Source organism: Ovis canadensis, chromosome 1 (genome assembly GCF_042477335.2).
Source record: "Ovis canadensis isolate MfBH-ARS-UI-01 breed Bighorn chromosome 1, ARS-UI_OviCan_v2, whole genome shotgun sequence".
Lineage (NCBI taxonomy): Eukaryota > Metazoa > Chordata > Mammalia > Artiodactyla > Bovidae > Ovis > Ovis canadensis.
Genome location: NC_091245.1, coordinates 192,150,317 through 192,166,289, shown reverse-complemented (window position 1 = coordinate 192,166,289; position 15,973 = coordinate 192,150,317). Strand labels below are relative to the sequence as shown.

Here is a 15,973-nt window from a genome sequence, read left to right as displayed (position 1 = left end):
CTTGCAGGCTCAATCCATCAGTGGTCAAGGATACCAAATGTTGGAGGGGTTTATTTCTCTGGTTTTATACTTGTGACTTCAATCCCACGGACATGCTTTTCCAACTCCTTGAACAGGGCTCTGACCTCAAGACTCAATGCAAACTTCTACAGGGTCATTTTCAAAATATTTAATAACTTTGGAGGCACTGACCAACAGTGATACCTGCCCCTGCTGGACCAAGGATTAACACTTCAGTTACTGGATTCTGGGGAGGTCTGGAGAATACAGGAGGGGCAACAAGGGGGTGTTTGGAGGCAGCAGCCATTTACCAAATGGATACATAGACTTGGATATACTGGTCTAACTTGGATATACTTATATCTAACCTGGGTATAAGTCCAACACCCATATGACTACATAGGCTTGCGGTGATTGAATCCGTCCCAGGTTTTTAGCCTAGTAAACCTGTTAATTGAAGGCACTGCTATCACTCCATGGATATCCCATTTGTCTTCATGGAAATCTGCTCAGGTACTTCTTCCTCATGTCGGGCAGCAGCTATGCTGACCATTCGGAGTGAACAAGTGTGAAGCTTGCTCAGGGCTGGCCCATTTCTTCCTTGGCGATGGGCACTTCCCTGAGAAGCACACAACTGACAGGTGCGCCATGTGCAGGATCTGTCAGTTTCACTGGCATGGCCACAAGTGCTGACTCAGCTCCCCGGTTATGTGTACTCTGGGGAGCTGAGGGGACTCCAGAAGGACCCTGCTCAGCACTCCTCTCAATCGGCCTAGTTCCCATGCTCGCTCGTATGATTCACTAGAGTTTCCAGAATGTAACGGTCTATATCTCACACACAGTCAGCCTCCACTGAGCAAAATACCTTACATGTGGAAGGTGTTCAGGAAGGAAATGTTGGATGAATGTAGAGCAAACAAGGCGACTTTTGCCAAAGGTCAGTTGGCATCCTTGCCTCCTGAAGTGGCCACGTGGGCAGAACATATTTAAAGTGGACCCCACTAAAGCCATTCCCTGCCTTCTTCCCTCCACGCTCCAACAAGTGCCTGGACTTACAGACCAGTAGTCTTTGAGGCTTCAGGCTACTTTCATGATAGAATTTGTGTCTAAACACCCATGTGGGGCTGCCCTCTTGAGGGAAGCCCAGAGGCCCCAACTTTTACGCATATCCTGCCCACATCCCTCTAAGCCCCCTTTGGTTACCCCCAACCCCGGTTTTGTGCCCAGCAGAGAGCAATACTTACTTTCAGCACTGTTTTATTGTCTGAGGATGGGGTGCGCCCAGACCACAAGGCGAATTTGCAGGGATCACCCTCTACGTGTTCGGTCACACCCAGCTCTGAGGTCTGTAGACAGGAAATGCCTGTGAGAGGCGGGGAAGGGGAGGGCGGTGGGGAGACTTAGGGCTGGGGTGGGAAGGGAAAGGCAACAGAGAGGAGAGGACCGAGGGAGGGGCTCTGTCAATCAAACTTAAACAGACCAGATGTTCTGTTCTTCTACCCAGGATGAAAGGACCTACAGGCACATGCCTGATGAGCAGGTAGCAGGGAGGGTGGGTGAAGAGGGAGGCGCCCAAGCCAACAGGAAGAAGAAAGGTGAACTCTAAGATGCGGAAGTGGGCTGAGGGGGCACTTTCCAACTAGGATGCCTTTCACTTGTCCAGGATGGTGTTGGTGTGGCACCAGGGGAGAGACGAGCAGAGTGTTCAAGATCCCTTCCTGCCCAAGGGAGCTAGCAAATGGGGAGTCTCGTCTGACCCCACCTGCCCCACCTACCAGTAGCTTGTTCTTGTAAACATATTTCGTGTGTCCTGAAGAGTCTTTGATCTCCTTGCTGAAAACCAAGGAGATCTCAAAGAGGAATAGGTGTCGCTCCCGCCCCTTCCGGATCAGCGACTTGGGGTCCCACACTTGAAAGGCATCTTGTAAAATCAGCTCCCCCTGCACGTCCAGGTTCTCGTCGAACCCTGAAAAACACCCGTTTCCAGTCTGTGTCTTTTCTCCACCACATGTGGGCACCTTGCTCTGGTCCCGTCTTGGAGGCAGGCTTCCTGAGAGTGATCCCTCAGCTCCCACAGCACTTTTCTCTCAGGCTGATTCCTGTGGCTCCTGCACACCTCAGAGGACAGCTCTGCACTGGGATCAGACCCCTTTTCTGCCCCAGGTCTCCTCTGCCAAACCAATATCAGGGGAATCTCCTGCAGAGCTCCAGAGCAGTCTCCCCCAGCCCTCTGCCAGCCGGGGACGCCTGCAAAGGTGAATGCCATCTCTCCTTCTCCCTCCACAGCCCCCGCTGTCACTGACCTGGAGCTCCAAATGGGGCTGACGACACACACCGCCTGCCTGAGTGCCCCGACCCCACTCTGTTCGTTGTCACTTCATTTCTTACGCTCCGTTCCTAGGACTCTTCCCCTTGATAGCTCCTGTACTATGTGGCGTACAAGCCTTCAACAATTAATATTCGTATCAGTTTAACAGAGGTTCTGGAACTTCATTGTGTATAAGAATCACCTAAATTGATTATGAAAACACATATATCTGCCCATTCTTCAATCCCTAAAAGACTGGGATTCAGTAGGAGTGGGGTGGAGCCCATGAATTTGCACTTTTAAACAAGTTCCCAGGTGCTGCTGCTGCTGGTCCATAGAGCATACCTGAAGGGCCTGGATCCAGAATACAGGCCAGGGGCAGGCTGGAGGAGAAGGTGCTCAGAGAGGCAGACATGCAGGGGAGGGGCTGGGGAGCAGGTGTGAACAGAAGAGTAGGCGGTGGAGAAGGCGAGACACCAGGAGTAGATTCAGATAGTCAGGGCTCAGTCTGGAGGAGGTAACCGTGGCTCCTCTGCACGAAGAGGTGGCCTTCCTGTGTTAAGGGTGGCCAGGATATACTGAAACCAGACCAAGTCTTTGGCAGTGTTGGGGTAAGGGGCAGGGAAGGAAAAGTGGTCTCAAAGAGAGGAATACCCCCACAGGGTTACTATGTGCAACAAAGAAGACTTGCCTCCCTTATCTCACCTGTTTGCCAGCCCAGGTTGGGATGTGGAATATTAACTCATCTAATAGTTTTGACCATGGCTGCTCTGCCCTCATCTGCTGGGTTTTGCGGTGTTGGGAGCACTTTATTGTCTCACTCTGCCAGGTTTCTGGGTCCCTAGAACATGGTTCCAGCGGACTGAAGGAGCTTTGACAAAGTCCCATCAGTTATATCTGGCTAGACTTGACTCCCCTGCTATGAGCGGCTGGGGGTAGTTGCACACTGACAGGCGTGTGTTTAATGCCACTGAACTGCACACCTAAAAATGGTTAAGGTGGTAAACTTCATGTTATATGCATTTTAAAAGAACGAAAAAGAGAGAAGGACAAGGCTAAAGACAGCGTTTGTGTGTATGTGCTGGTTTCTGCTTATTACGACGACAAGTGTGATGCAGATGCTATGCAGATGAACAGGGCTGCTATGGGTCAGGGTTTTCACACCTTTACAGTAAGGATAATGATGGCTTGTCCTACTCTGCCTCTCAGGCAGCAAGCTGTCCACATACCTGATGCGACACAGGCCTGGGGCTACCTGTAGGCAGGTGATAGCTGAGCTGGCCCCTGTGGATCTCCTCTCACACTTCCCCAGGACCTATGGAACAACTTGCCATTTCTCTTCTCTTCTAGCCTGGTGCTCTGTTTGACTTCACACCACATCCCCCCCCATGATGCCAGTTCCACAGTTTTAGGAAAGGAGGCTCCCCGGGAGGCTGAGCGCACAGCTACCTTCCAGCATGCTGACGTGCATGGCGTCGTTGGCTCTCTTTGGGACACTAAGCATCACCTCCAGGCCTTCCTTGAGCTCCCCTTTTCCTTCTTCACAGCAAGTTAAAAGTTCCTGTGAAAAGGTCCAGACACAGTTAGAACAGTTTCCCCCAGCTTCCCCAGCCTCCCACTAGCTAACCCCTCAAGGCAATTATATACCAGTTCCTCAAGGAATTATGTGCTGTGCTTAGTCACTCAGTTCTGTCCAACTCCTTGTGACCCCATGGACTGTAGCCCACCATGCTCCTCTGTCCATGAGGATTCTCCAGGCAAGGATACTAGAGTGGGTTGCCATGCCCTCCTCCAGGGGATCTTCCCAATCCAGGGATTGAACACAGGTCTCCCACATTGCACGCAGATTCTTTACCGTCTGAGCCACCAGGGAGGCTAGCTTCATTGTCCGTAATGGTCCCCTCTGGGAACCCCTCTGGGGTGGAGAGGTTATCACCAAAGAATTCAACCACCATGCTTTTCCCAGACTGAGCTTCCTCAGCTCAATCTAATCCAACTAACTCAACCCAACTCCCAAATGGCTGGCACTAGAAATGAGCAACTAGGGTATTCTCTATCACTCAACTAACCTGGAGGTCAGGGAATACCCCTGGCAAAAGATACAAACAGAGGTGCAGTACTATGCCATCATAAAGAGGACACACAGCACTCATCCATCAGCATGTCAACTTCCAGCACCACTTTCACTGACACACCTCTACCGCCTGAATGATTTCTTCCACACTGGGAACAACTAGGGATTGTGGAAAGTATAGGTTTATAGCTTTTCAGAGTCCTAAGAGATTTTTAGATTATATGTATTAGAAGTCAGCCCAGGGCCAACAGATAGGATCATGGACTAGTCCCTGGATTGTCAAATGAGGACACTGTGCTCAAGAAGGACATGGGTTTTGCCCAGGTTATAGAACTCACTGGAGGCCATGTAGAGGCTTGAATCCAGATTTCTTGAATCCAAATCCAATACTCCATCCACCAGGCAAACCTGCCTTCCCCCTGTCCTCCTGGACCATGCTCTCTCTTTAACGTCTCCATTGGAGACTAGGTCTTTACCCTTTCCATAAAAGATATATAATATCTGGTTGATGGAGAAAAGATAATTTCCAACTATCTTAGTAACCATAAAGACCATTCAAAGTGATTTCACTCAAACCAGAGGGATGCTGGCTTTCACTTTTCCTATCAGGGTTATCATATCTTGCTCACTTTGACACTGGAAAGGAAGAAGTTAGGCAACAGATCTACAAACCATACTTTCTCCTTCTGGGGATGGGGAAGGCAGAGAATGGGTGGATGGGTGGGGATGCACTTCCAGGAAAGAAAGAAAGTTGACAAGACCAAACCTTATAAACACATCAATGACAGACCTCCTGGCAAATTAAAGGTACCTGCTAGCAGGAGGCTCCTTATTTACGGTGTGCTTTCAGTAGGGTCTGTCTGGCCTGCCTATGATTTCTTATGGTAAACAAACCTACAATCAATGGCTCCCTGGAAAGTATCACATAAGTTATACAACTAAGTGAAAAGTGATTACAATTCATGATGAAATGGCTCTCTTCAGGGTAAGTGATAGGATGCAACATACATTATTTAGAAACTTTGCATGCTAATCAAGATCACAGCATATCCTGATGTTGTAAGAAAGGTCTTGGAGCTTTTGGTGGTCCTGGACTTCTATGTTTTATCTCTGTCTTGGATTATCTGTATCTTTGAAACTATTAGTAAAGTAAGGTATCTGATTAGTGATCATCTGATACGAAAATCCAGGCCTTTGTGTTATCTTCGATACATTCCCGCATGAAGAAGGGAGCTCTGAGTGTCCCTAAAGAAGAGATACACCGCCTAGAGCAGACGCTTGGGAGGCAGACAAGATCATGTCTCAGCTCTTTCTTTGGTTCCAGTCAGTGTAATAGCGTCATTGTCCAGAAAGTTGCATTTACTTCTGCCAACCGTAAGTTCTCTTCCCTTACCTAATTTTAACCCTCCCAACCTGTTCTCATACATCATCAAAGGCATTTCTAGGCAGAAACATGAGAGAAATAAGAAATATGCTACAGTTTGTAACAGAAAACACCAATTACTTTAACCTCCCAAAGCAATTTGGCATGTCCACCAACCAACCAGCAAAACCAATGAGTTCTCCTCAGATCTCTGCTATAGTTTATAAAACGGAGAAAGCTCCACATTTAATTTAGACTGAAAAGGACAGCTGTAGCAGATTTACACAGAGAATATTGAACACTCTGACTTTCACTTTTATGCAACACCTAAAGAGAGGAACTCCAGAGGATACTGATAATTAAATATCAATTTACTTGGAATAAAGCTGACTTTAATGAGAAAATAAATCCCATATTATTTATTTATAGTAAAAGCTCAGCAAACTATTTTTCTTTTACTCAGCAAGCATTCGGCTACAAGCACATTTGAAAGAGGTCAAAATTATCTTACTAAGTCTTTTCTTCCCCAAATAACTTTAAAACATGTCTACAACAAATTCCCCCTACTTTACTGTCTTCTTTCTCAGTTACCTGCATAGTCCTCTCTTTCTAAAACTGCTAATCACAGAGTGAAAGCCCAGAGCCCACCCTTCCATCTGCCTAAAGCAAAACACAGGGCAGCCTATCCATCCTCCACATCTCCCCCTTGCCCAAGGCACAAAATCCATCCTAGGAACTTCAGCCTCGGGGATTAGCAGGGAGGGGTGAAAACTATTTCTTTGAGAACTGGGGCCTAATTGACTGGAGACCCTGGCAGTATGGATGGGTGAGTCAGTTTTATTTTATTTTTTAAAAATTCACAACCCCATCAATTCCTGAAAGAGCTTTGGAATTAACTTAAGTTTGAAAACCACACAACACACAGATCTTCTTGCATAATAATAATCATTTAGAAGAGTCATACATCATGTGGGCTAGGAAAGGAGAGGATAATTATATACAGTTGTTATTGTTGCTATTTAGTTGCTAAGTCGTCTCTGACTCTTTTGTGACCCCATGGACTGTAGCCCGCCAGGTTCCTCTGTCCTTGGGATTTCCCAGGCAAGAGTAATGGAGTGGGTTGTCATTTCTCCCTCCAGGGGACCTAGGGATCAAACCTGGGTCTCCTACACTGACAGGCAGATTCTTTACCACTGAGCCACCTAGGAAGCCCAACATTACAGTACTTTTCATTTAAATCTATAACCCTGCTCCATCCAACAGCCCATTCATTATGCTTACTCAAATGTTTTGTCAGAATCCAAGATAGAAGATTGTTCTCCACCTCTGGGGTAAGGAGAAACTCCTGTAAGTAACCATCAAACTAGACACTATCTGACAGTCAAAGGCAAAGAAGGACCTCAAGTTCTTGTGATTAAAGAGCAGAGACATTACTTTGCCAAACAAGGTCCATCTAGTCAAAGCTATGGTTTTTCCACTAGCCATGTATGGATGTGTGAGTTGGACTATAAAGAAAGCTGAGCACCAAAGAATTGATGCTTTTGAACTATGGCATTGGAGAAGACTCTTGAGAGTCCCTTGGACAGCAAGGAGATCCAACCAGTCCATCCTAAAGGAGATCAGTCCTGGGTGTTCATGGGAAGGACTGATGCTGAAGCTCCAATACTTTGGCCACATGATGCAAAGAACTGACTCATTGGAAAAGACCCTGATGCTGCGAAAGACTGAAGGCAGGAGGAGAAGGGGATGACTGAGGACAAGATGGTTAGATAGCATCACCGACTCAATGGACATGAGTTTGAGTAAACTCCGGGGGTTGGTGATGGACAGGGAGGCCTGGCGTGCTGCAGTCCATGGGGTTGCAAACAGTCGGACATGATGGAGCGACTGAACTGACTGACTGACTGGCACACCAGTTTTTCAGGAAAGAATACCCATGCCCTACTCTGAGATCTTAGGAGAATTTTTCTCAGTCTTTATATAGGAAACTTCAAAAACAGAATGGCATCTTCAAAGTTCTACCTAAATAGCTGTGATGGTCTGCACATAGTTATTTCTGACACTGCTGCTGCCACTGCTGCTGCTAAGTCGCTTCAGTCGTGTCCGACTCTGTGCGACCCCATACATGGCAGCCCACCAGGCTCCGCCACCCCTGGGATTCTCCAGGCAAGAACACTGGAGGGGGTTGCCATTTCCTTCTCCAATGCATGAAAGTGAAAAGGGAAAGTGAAGTCACTGAGCCGTGTCTAACTCTCAGCGATCCCATGGACTGCAGCCTTCCAGGCTCCTCCGTCCATGGGATTCTCCAGGCAAGAGTATTGGAGTGGGGTGCCATTGCCTTCTCCGATTTCTGACACTAGTCCTCAACAAAGGCCAAAGGCATGGATGCCCTGTGGTGATTCTCTAAGTCATTTTCTGCAGGGTTGGCAGACTGGAGTGCCTGGAAGTGAAGTCCTGGAGTTGAGGAAAGTGAAGGTTTGAAGGATGGGTATGAAAAATAAGGATGATGTAGGACCTGGCCCTAACCCAGAAGGGAGAAGAGGTTGGGGTGTGGCTCACTGCTGCCCCCACTCTTCTCATTACAGAACTACAAATGCTAAGTCAGTAGGACCCCACAGATAGGAAAGGTGGGTGCACTTCAACATGACTAGAATCTAGATTGAAACTAGATGGGTTCTCAGGTTTACTGAAGCAGCTAGGAAATGTGAGGTTCAGCAAGCATCTCATAGGACTGAATTTCATCAGTTTCTCTAGAACTATACTACTTACGACATGCTTCTCACTATTCTTTTTTTTGCATTTGAGAAGTGACCAGCAATATAGTCAAAGTTAGGGAAAACTCCACCCTTACACATTAAGAGTTAATGCAGATACAGTTTTATAACTGCCTATGATATCGACTTCCCAGGTTTTCTTTGAGAAATGTCACATTTTCAGACTGTTAGTGTATTCTCTGAGAAGAATCAGCTCAAATCACATAGTATTTTATATAATTTGATGATTTGACTCTTAAAGAAAAGGGTTGGGAGAAAAAACATATCTCCTGGTTGGCTCCAGAAGAACCCGTAACACGTAGGAGCCTACAGATACAGAGTTGTCATTGTGTCTTTGTATGTACTTTCAAACTATTTCCTCTTTAAAATCTCCTAGTCTAGACAAACACAGACATTAAGGCAATGATAGGTGCTGCCCATGCTGGCACTGCCCCTAAGACCTTGATCCTGGATCCTACCAAGAAGGGCCACCAGGAGGGATCTGCCCAGAAGGAAAGGACGGGAGAGTTTCTGTGTACCCACCACTGTCTGAGGTGGCAGTCACTAAGAGCTGTGCAGTGGTGGGTGTATATGAAAACAATCACCATCCATCCCTGCTTCCATTTCTCCTCCTTCCCCCAAAATATGCATGTGGGATTTCATGGGATAGAACATGCAGTCTGGAGCCAGCAATGGCAACGTGGGCTCATTGCTGAAGTTCTGCTCTAGGCAGAGGAAAGGTCTTCAGGTAGATGCTTTCCCACGCCTGGGCAAAGCTAGGATTCCCTGGACCTGGTTGGCAGTGTGGTCAGGGTGACATAGAGGGGAGGGGAGGTACCTTCAGGAGCAGCTGGTACTTGGTAATCCTCTGGACAGGCTTAATTAGGTAGGAAGAAATGGAGTTGGCCAGACCATGCCGCTGCTGTATCTCCTACAGGGATAAAAATGGACACTGTTAGACACAGTGGGACATGTGCATGTATGTGTTCTGGGAGGAGGTGAGCAGGGTTAAGGACAGAGGAGAAAAGGAAAAGGTACAAAATGATTAGAAAGGGGAGAAGATAAAGGGAAAACATATAAACCAAAACACATAGGAAATAATCATTGTGTCTTTAAATGATAATGAGTGCCTGAGCAGTAGAGAGGATCACACCTAGATTCTGGAAAAAGTGAAAATACAGTTAGATAAGCAAGATGTACATAGGTCATTGATGGCGGAGAGCTAAAAGAATGAATTAGGGTTTGATGGTGAGTTTTTCAAGGGTAAATTTCGCAGATCTTATATAGAAGAAAAACATGGTGAAAACAATATTTCAGAAAGACTCACATAAGCCTAATAGCAACACAGAGTAGAGATTGGGAAATAGACACAGAGACCAGTCCAGAGATTATTGCAGAAGTCTAAGTGTGTAAAAATAGAATTACCATCAATCCAACAATTCCATTCCTAGGTATATACCCAAGGGAAATCAGAAAATATGTCTACAAAAAATTGCTGCAAAATATTCATAGTAGTATTATTTTATTAAGAGTAGTGAAAAGGTGGGCATAACCCAAATGTCCATCAACTGATGAGTGGAAAAAAAATGTATTATAGTCATACAATAGAGTATATTTTTGGCCATTAAACAGAATGAAATACTGAGACATGCCACAACACAGATGAACCTTGAAAGCTTTATGCTAAGTGAAAGAAGTCAGTCACAAAAGAACACACATCACTCCATTTCTAAATGAAGTGTCCAGAAGAGGAAATCTATAGAGATAGAAAATAGATTGTCAGTTGCTCAGAGCTGGAGGGGTAGGGAGGATAAGGTGGAGGGTGATGGCTAAAGGGTGTCGGGTTGCCGTATGAGGTGACAAAAATGCTCTAAAATTGGCTGTGAGGATGGCTGCACATGTCTGTGAAGGAACTAAAACAAACTGTACCTTTACATACATCTATATCTACAGGTGTGTAATGCGGGGGCTTGCCATAAACGAAGGTTAGTGAGCACAGAGCATCGGAGAATTACAAGAAACATTTTAAACCTAGACAAGGTAGGACTTGTTACGGGCCATGAAGGAAGGTGAAGAAAAGGGAATAATAATAATAATAATAATAATAAATCATTCCATTTCCCTCCAGCTATCCCAGAAGGTGGCAATTTTCTCACTCATCTGCCTCTTCCCTAAAGCTGTGTGTTTATATCAGGACTTGTTCAAGGAAAATGGGCAAAACAGCTGGCAGCCTGACCCTATTTGGGCAAATGAACATTTTGAGCTTATCTGGGGCTTTGGCAGGAGAGCTCAGGCAATAAGGCACTTGACTGGCTTCCCTCTCTGACAAGATGCCGAGTTCCAGGAAGGCTTCATGTGGAGACTAAGGAAGGGGTGGTGTCCAGTGGCTGGGTCAGCCAACCAAGCTTAGTAATCAACAGGGTACCAGTCATCACAGCCTCACAGCTCCCATGTCTGGTGTAGGAAATGCTGGATCATGTCAATGTGTGGGCCTTTCTGGTACTTGAATTTTCTGTGCTCTCTTTACAGTAATGGATAACAGGGCTGTCTTTATTGGGGGTTTAATCTCTGATAGAAGGAGGGCCTAAGGTAAATGGTCTCTAAGTATAGCATTTAGGGAAACTCTTCTGATGGGAGGGGAAAAGCTACAAAGATGATGCTTTCTGGAATGCGTAGGGAACCATCAGGAGAGTTTGCTGCCCTCTCTCCCTACCGCTAGGCCAAGCTCCAGGAAGTCCTGCTGGACTGGTTTTCTGTCTTGCATTGGCCTCCCTAACTAATGTACAGGCTCATCAGGCATGATATTGGAAATGGGGATAGGGTGTAAAATTTGGGGTACGTCCAACTTATAAATCAAAGCCTAGAAACTGGCTAGAAACAGGAATATGAGGAATGTAGGATGAGAGGAATATGCAGATTGGCACCAGACACTGTAACATGTGAAAAATGAACCAGGCAAACCATGAGTCAACCTCCTGAGGGGCTCACAAAAGGCATAGTGTGGCATTTGTAACCTGTCAAAAGGCAGGTGGTTGCAAATGCCAAAAGAGACAAAGCATACTGCACACAAAGAGAAAGGCAAGGATTCACGAAGGAAGCAACGCATGACTGTGACCGTTTAAGGACAGGAAGACTTCGAAGGGTGTCTATGTGTGCCCGTGTGCAGTGTGCGCAAAGGGCTCACAGTCTATCTTAGGCAGTGAGAATAGTGTGAGCAAAGATAAGGAGGCAGATGAGTCTGCAGCCTACTTAGAGCACAGGATATGTATGTTCAGAAAAATGTGAAGAGGAAGACAGGACACAGTGCATTTAAAACTTCAAAAAGACTCTTCTAGATACTATTGATTAAAAAAACCCATAAATATCTTAAGAGAAATATATTATTAAAGAGAGAGAATAGCAGTATAGGGCATCCAAAATGATACCCAATAACTTCTGATACCAAGTCAGAGAAGTACTTTTCTTGAGTTTTTGGTTTAAACAAAACCTCGCAAATTTCACTTTGGGACCATTTCCATAGTAATACTCCATCTCTAAAAATCATGTCTGTATTTTCTTGCCTGGCTTTCACCCATTCAAGTATTATTCCTTCATTGAGCAACAAGACACTTGTAGAATCACTTCTGTTACAGCAGGTCAGGCTAGAAAGATGCTCAGAGAAGGATTAGTTTGTAAACTTGAGTATGGGAACCATGTTTGAATGTCTGAGACCCCATGGGACCTGGCACATTATCCTGCCTACAGTAGACATTCAAATATTTAGAGAAGGAATGAGTAGGCAGAAAGTTAGACTGACAGACATTTAAAATTTTCTGAATTTCAAGTGTTTGTCACTTCTGATAGGACTATCAGAACGGCTATCACCTATCTCTCACTGAACTTCACTTTTTTATTCTCATTTCTTTCCTCCCCCTGTTCTTCCCATGCATCCTACCGTGATCCATTTGATTCTGTTCATGTTATAGCCAATACGTCACTCTCTGGGGACCAGTATCATAAACACATCATTTGCCAACAGGACTGTGTGCTCACCCAAAACCAGAGGCCCTGGCAAGGCACATCAGCTCTGAATCTCCTCTTGGCTTCCACTACAGAACAAGTGCTTGACCCTGGCTGCACATTACTCTCACCTGGAAATGTTTAAAAATCTCGATGCCCAGGCCAAATCCAGGCCGATCATAACACAATCAGGGCTGGGACTGGAACCAGTATTTTTCATAGCTCTAAGGTGATTCCAAGGTACAGCCAAGGTTGAAACAATTGTATTAGAGTAGTTAGTGATTCTCAAACTTGATTGGGCATTAGAGTCACCCGGAGGGCTCCTTAAAACTCAAGATTGTTTCCCTGGGGATTCAATAGATCTAGAGCAGTGTCCAAAATAGGCATTTCTAATAAGTTCTCAGGTGATGACAATGTAGCTAGGCTAAGACCACACTTTGAGAAGTCCTGCATTTGAGGAGCTATATAGGTGGCTCAGATGGTAAAGAGTCTGCCTGCAATGCGGGAGACTTGGGTTCAATCCCCGGGATGGGAAGATCCCGTGGAGAAGGGCATGGCAACCCACTCCAGTATTCTTGTCTGGAGAATCCCATGGAGAGAGACAGGAGAGCTATAGTCCATGGGGTCACACAGAGTTGGACATGACTGAGCAACTAAGCACGCGCACACACACACACACGCAGGAGAAGTGGAACATCTTGATTGGCGCTTGCATCCTAGCACACCTCTTCTACACATGAGATTTATGGCTAGCTAGATTTGGCGTTGTGTGCTTAGCTGCTCACTTGTGTCCGACTCTCGGCAACTCCATGATGTTGAGATATGCAGGCAAATGTGCCTTCTCAGAAACCACAACACTTGAGATGGGATGAAGTAAAACACAGCATTTTTGTTTTGTTGTTTATGAGTTGTGTCCAACTCTTTTGTAACTCCATGAACTGTAGCCCACCAGGTTCCTCTGTCCATGGGATTTCCCAGGCAAGAATACTGGAGTGAGTTGCCATTTTCTTCTCTAGGGGATCTTCCTGACTCAGGGATCAAACCTGTGCCTTCTGCTTGGCACATGGGTTCTTTACCATTGAGCCACCAGGGAAACCCAGAACAAAAAATAAACAGTGGTTTTGTTTTTTTCCATGTTTTATCCACTAGAGAGAGGATTGGGGGGCCAATAAAGAAAAATGAGGAACAAAGGATAGTTAGAAACCCATAATCTGAAAGTAGAGAAGCATTCCACCTGCTCATCAGTGGCTCAAGAATGGAAATTCACAGCTTACATCAAAGAAGGTGCCTGCATGCTCCAGGATCAGCTGGTTGGAATCAGGCTTGTTTTTACAGTAGGTGACGTACATCTGAAATTTGTCTGCCTAAAAAAACAAAGATAATAAGAGATCAGCATCCATTAGTTGCTCCCTTCTGTTGACTGTGCCATCAAGTGTTGTGCAGTTAAACCCTTAGACTGCCTGGCACAGACAATCCTGTGGCAAATGTCCTGGGCTCATTAGGCCTGTGCTACCCTAATAAACTTGGGGATATGTTTTTCTTATCAGCAGGGGAAGAGAGCTCACTGAAAGAGAGTTCATTTTAAAACTAGTCTGTACTAGATAGAATTAGAAAAAATCAGTTTACAAATCATAGTATGTCCTGAAGCTGGACAGAATTTACTGAGAGAGTATCCCTACCTCCTTTTACCTATAATTTGCTTCCCATCTTGAAAAATGATAGCATTTGCTTTAAAAATGAAAAGTCAAATGAAAATGAAGTGTAATCTCAGCAGGAGATCTGCTTGTACTCTAAATGTCCCCATGGGGGCAGTTTCTAGGGCATGTCAAGCAACTGTGCCACCATCCCACCTGTGCCAGAAGCAATGATGGGGGAAAACGAAAGCAGGGGGACTCTTAGGGGGTCCTAAGTGAATCCTAAACAGATTGCTACTTTAAGTCAAGAATCCTATGGCTTGGTAAAAATTCATTTCTTATGTCTTTGACATCTCCGGCGTTAGTGCTTCACAGCCTTTCCACTGGGAAAGTTATGTGTACTTTGGCCACCAAGCACTTTTCCCAACTGTGAAGTACTTCCCATCCCAACGCCTGCATAACACTGGAGATGTCCTCTTCTAAAAAAGAAGCCTAACTAAGTGCTAATTATAGCAGGTTTCACTTATGCCAGCACTTACTTTCCCAAGTACTCTATCCATATTAACTCATTTGATCCTTATGAGAACCCTATGTGATGAGTTCTTTTATTATCAACCCACTTAACAGGTATGAAAATAGCGGCATGAGGTTGGTTGCTGTTGTTTAGTCGCTAAGTCATGTTTGACTTTTGTGACTCCAGGCTCCTCTATCCATGGGATTTTCCAGGCAAGAATATTGGAGTGGGTTGCCATTTCTTTTTCTCCAGGGCATCTTCCTGACCCAGGGACTGAACTTGTGTCTCCTGCATTGGCAGGCGGATTCTTTACCATTGAGCCACATGAGAAGTCCACAATGTAGGTTAGGTCACTTTAAATTCAGAAAGCAGTGGAGCCCAGGCAAGTTGACTTTAGGCTTCTTGGTCATAACTCTTGTTGTCCAATACATGGCAACTCTTTCCACCCTTTACTCCTGCACTATAGTCATACGTTAAGGTGATAAGACTTAAGAAATCACTTTGAGATAATTCTTGGCAAAACGAGCATATTTTATACTAAAGGTTTTCTGAAACCAATTTTATGTACTATTTAGGAGGCATTCATCATCCCTAAGAGATGCTAATAAATCATACTTATGGTTGACTGTAAGGCAAATCCACAAAATGTATGAAACAAGATGCCAAAAAAAAAATCCCTTCACTTAATGGTCAGTTTCATTTTTTCTCTACATTGGCTGTGCAAGGGATCATATACTGTTATTAGCAATAATGTGAACTGTGCGTGGGCTCATGAATTTAGAGGTGGAAAATGTATTAGCACAAAATAAAATGGCAGTCTGAGACTCCCTTAAGAGAGCAGGCCAGGAAGTAAATGTTACAGTTTCAGAAAAAGGAGGCAACTCAGGTCTAGAGTCGCAGGATAAACTGTGATATTAATTATATGTCAGTGGACTATTCAACACCCCAGCTCCTCTGAGATCTTTCCATCTATAAAATATAAAACATAACCACAGCCCTGCCTATTCCATAGGGCTGTTAAGAGCGTAAACTCTCTGAATTGTAAAGACATTGGAAAAGTAATTAGCCCATTTTGAGTAGTAGTTCTAATTGGTTAATTGTTGAATACGTAGAACTCCTGGCCCTGGGGAAAGATTTCCATGTTTAGTTGTGCTTACTGTACTAACTAGGTGGGCTTCCCGGGAAATGGTGGTACACATATCACGACCCTGAGCTCGGGATAATGAGGCGTGGAGATAACTAACAGAGACTAGTGTTTCCATTTATATAATTAGAACCTGGTACATTCAGCCCATGTACTTGGCCCGTGACAACAGCTCCAAGAAAGA

General features: G+C 45.1%; 1 protein-coding gene across 10 annotated transcripts in view; it reads right to left on the bottom strand.

The window, feature by feature from the left end:
• Positions 1 to 15,973, bottom strand: part of KALRN (kalirin RhoGEF kinase) — a 695,559-nt gene that overhangs the window by 212,476 nt on the left and 467,110 nt on the right. For all 10 annotated transcript variants that reach the window (XM_069555992.1, XM_069555980.1, XM_069556000.1 and 7 more), the window contains exons 27-31: positions 13,772 to 13,861; positions 9,337 to 9,429; positions 3,758 to 3,869; positions 1,776 to 1,966; positions 1,245 to 1,346 (exon numbers count right to left, since the gene is read on the bottom strand). In XM_069555992.1, the coding sequence (XP_069412093.1) occupies positions 1,245 to 1,346; positions 1,776 to 1,966; positions 3,758 to 3,869; positions 9,337 to 9,429; positions 13,772 to 13,861 (588 nt within the window). The remainder of the gene's footprint in view (positions 1 to 1,244; positions 1,347 to 1,775; positions 1,967 to 3,757; positions 3,870 to 9,336; positions 9,430 to 13,771; positions 13,862 to 15,973) is intronic.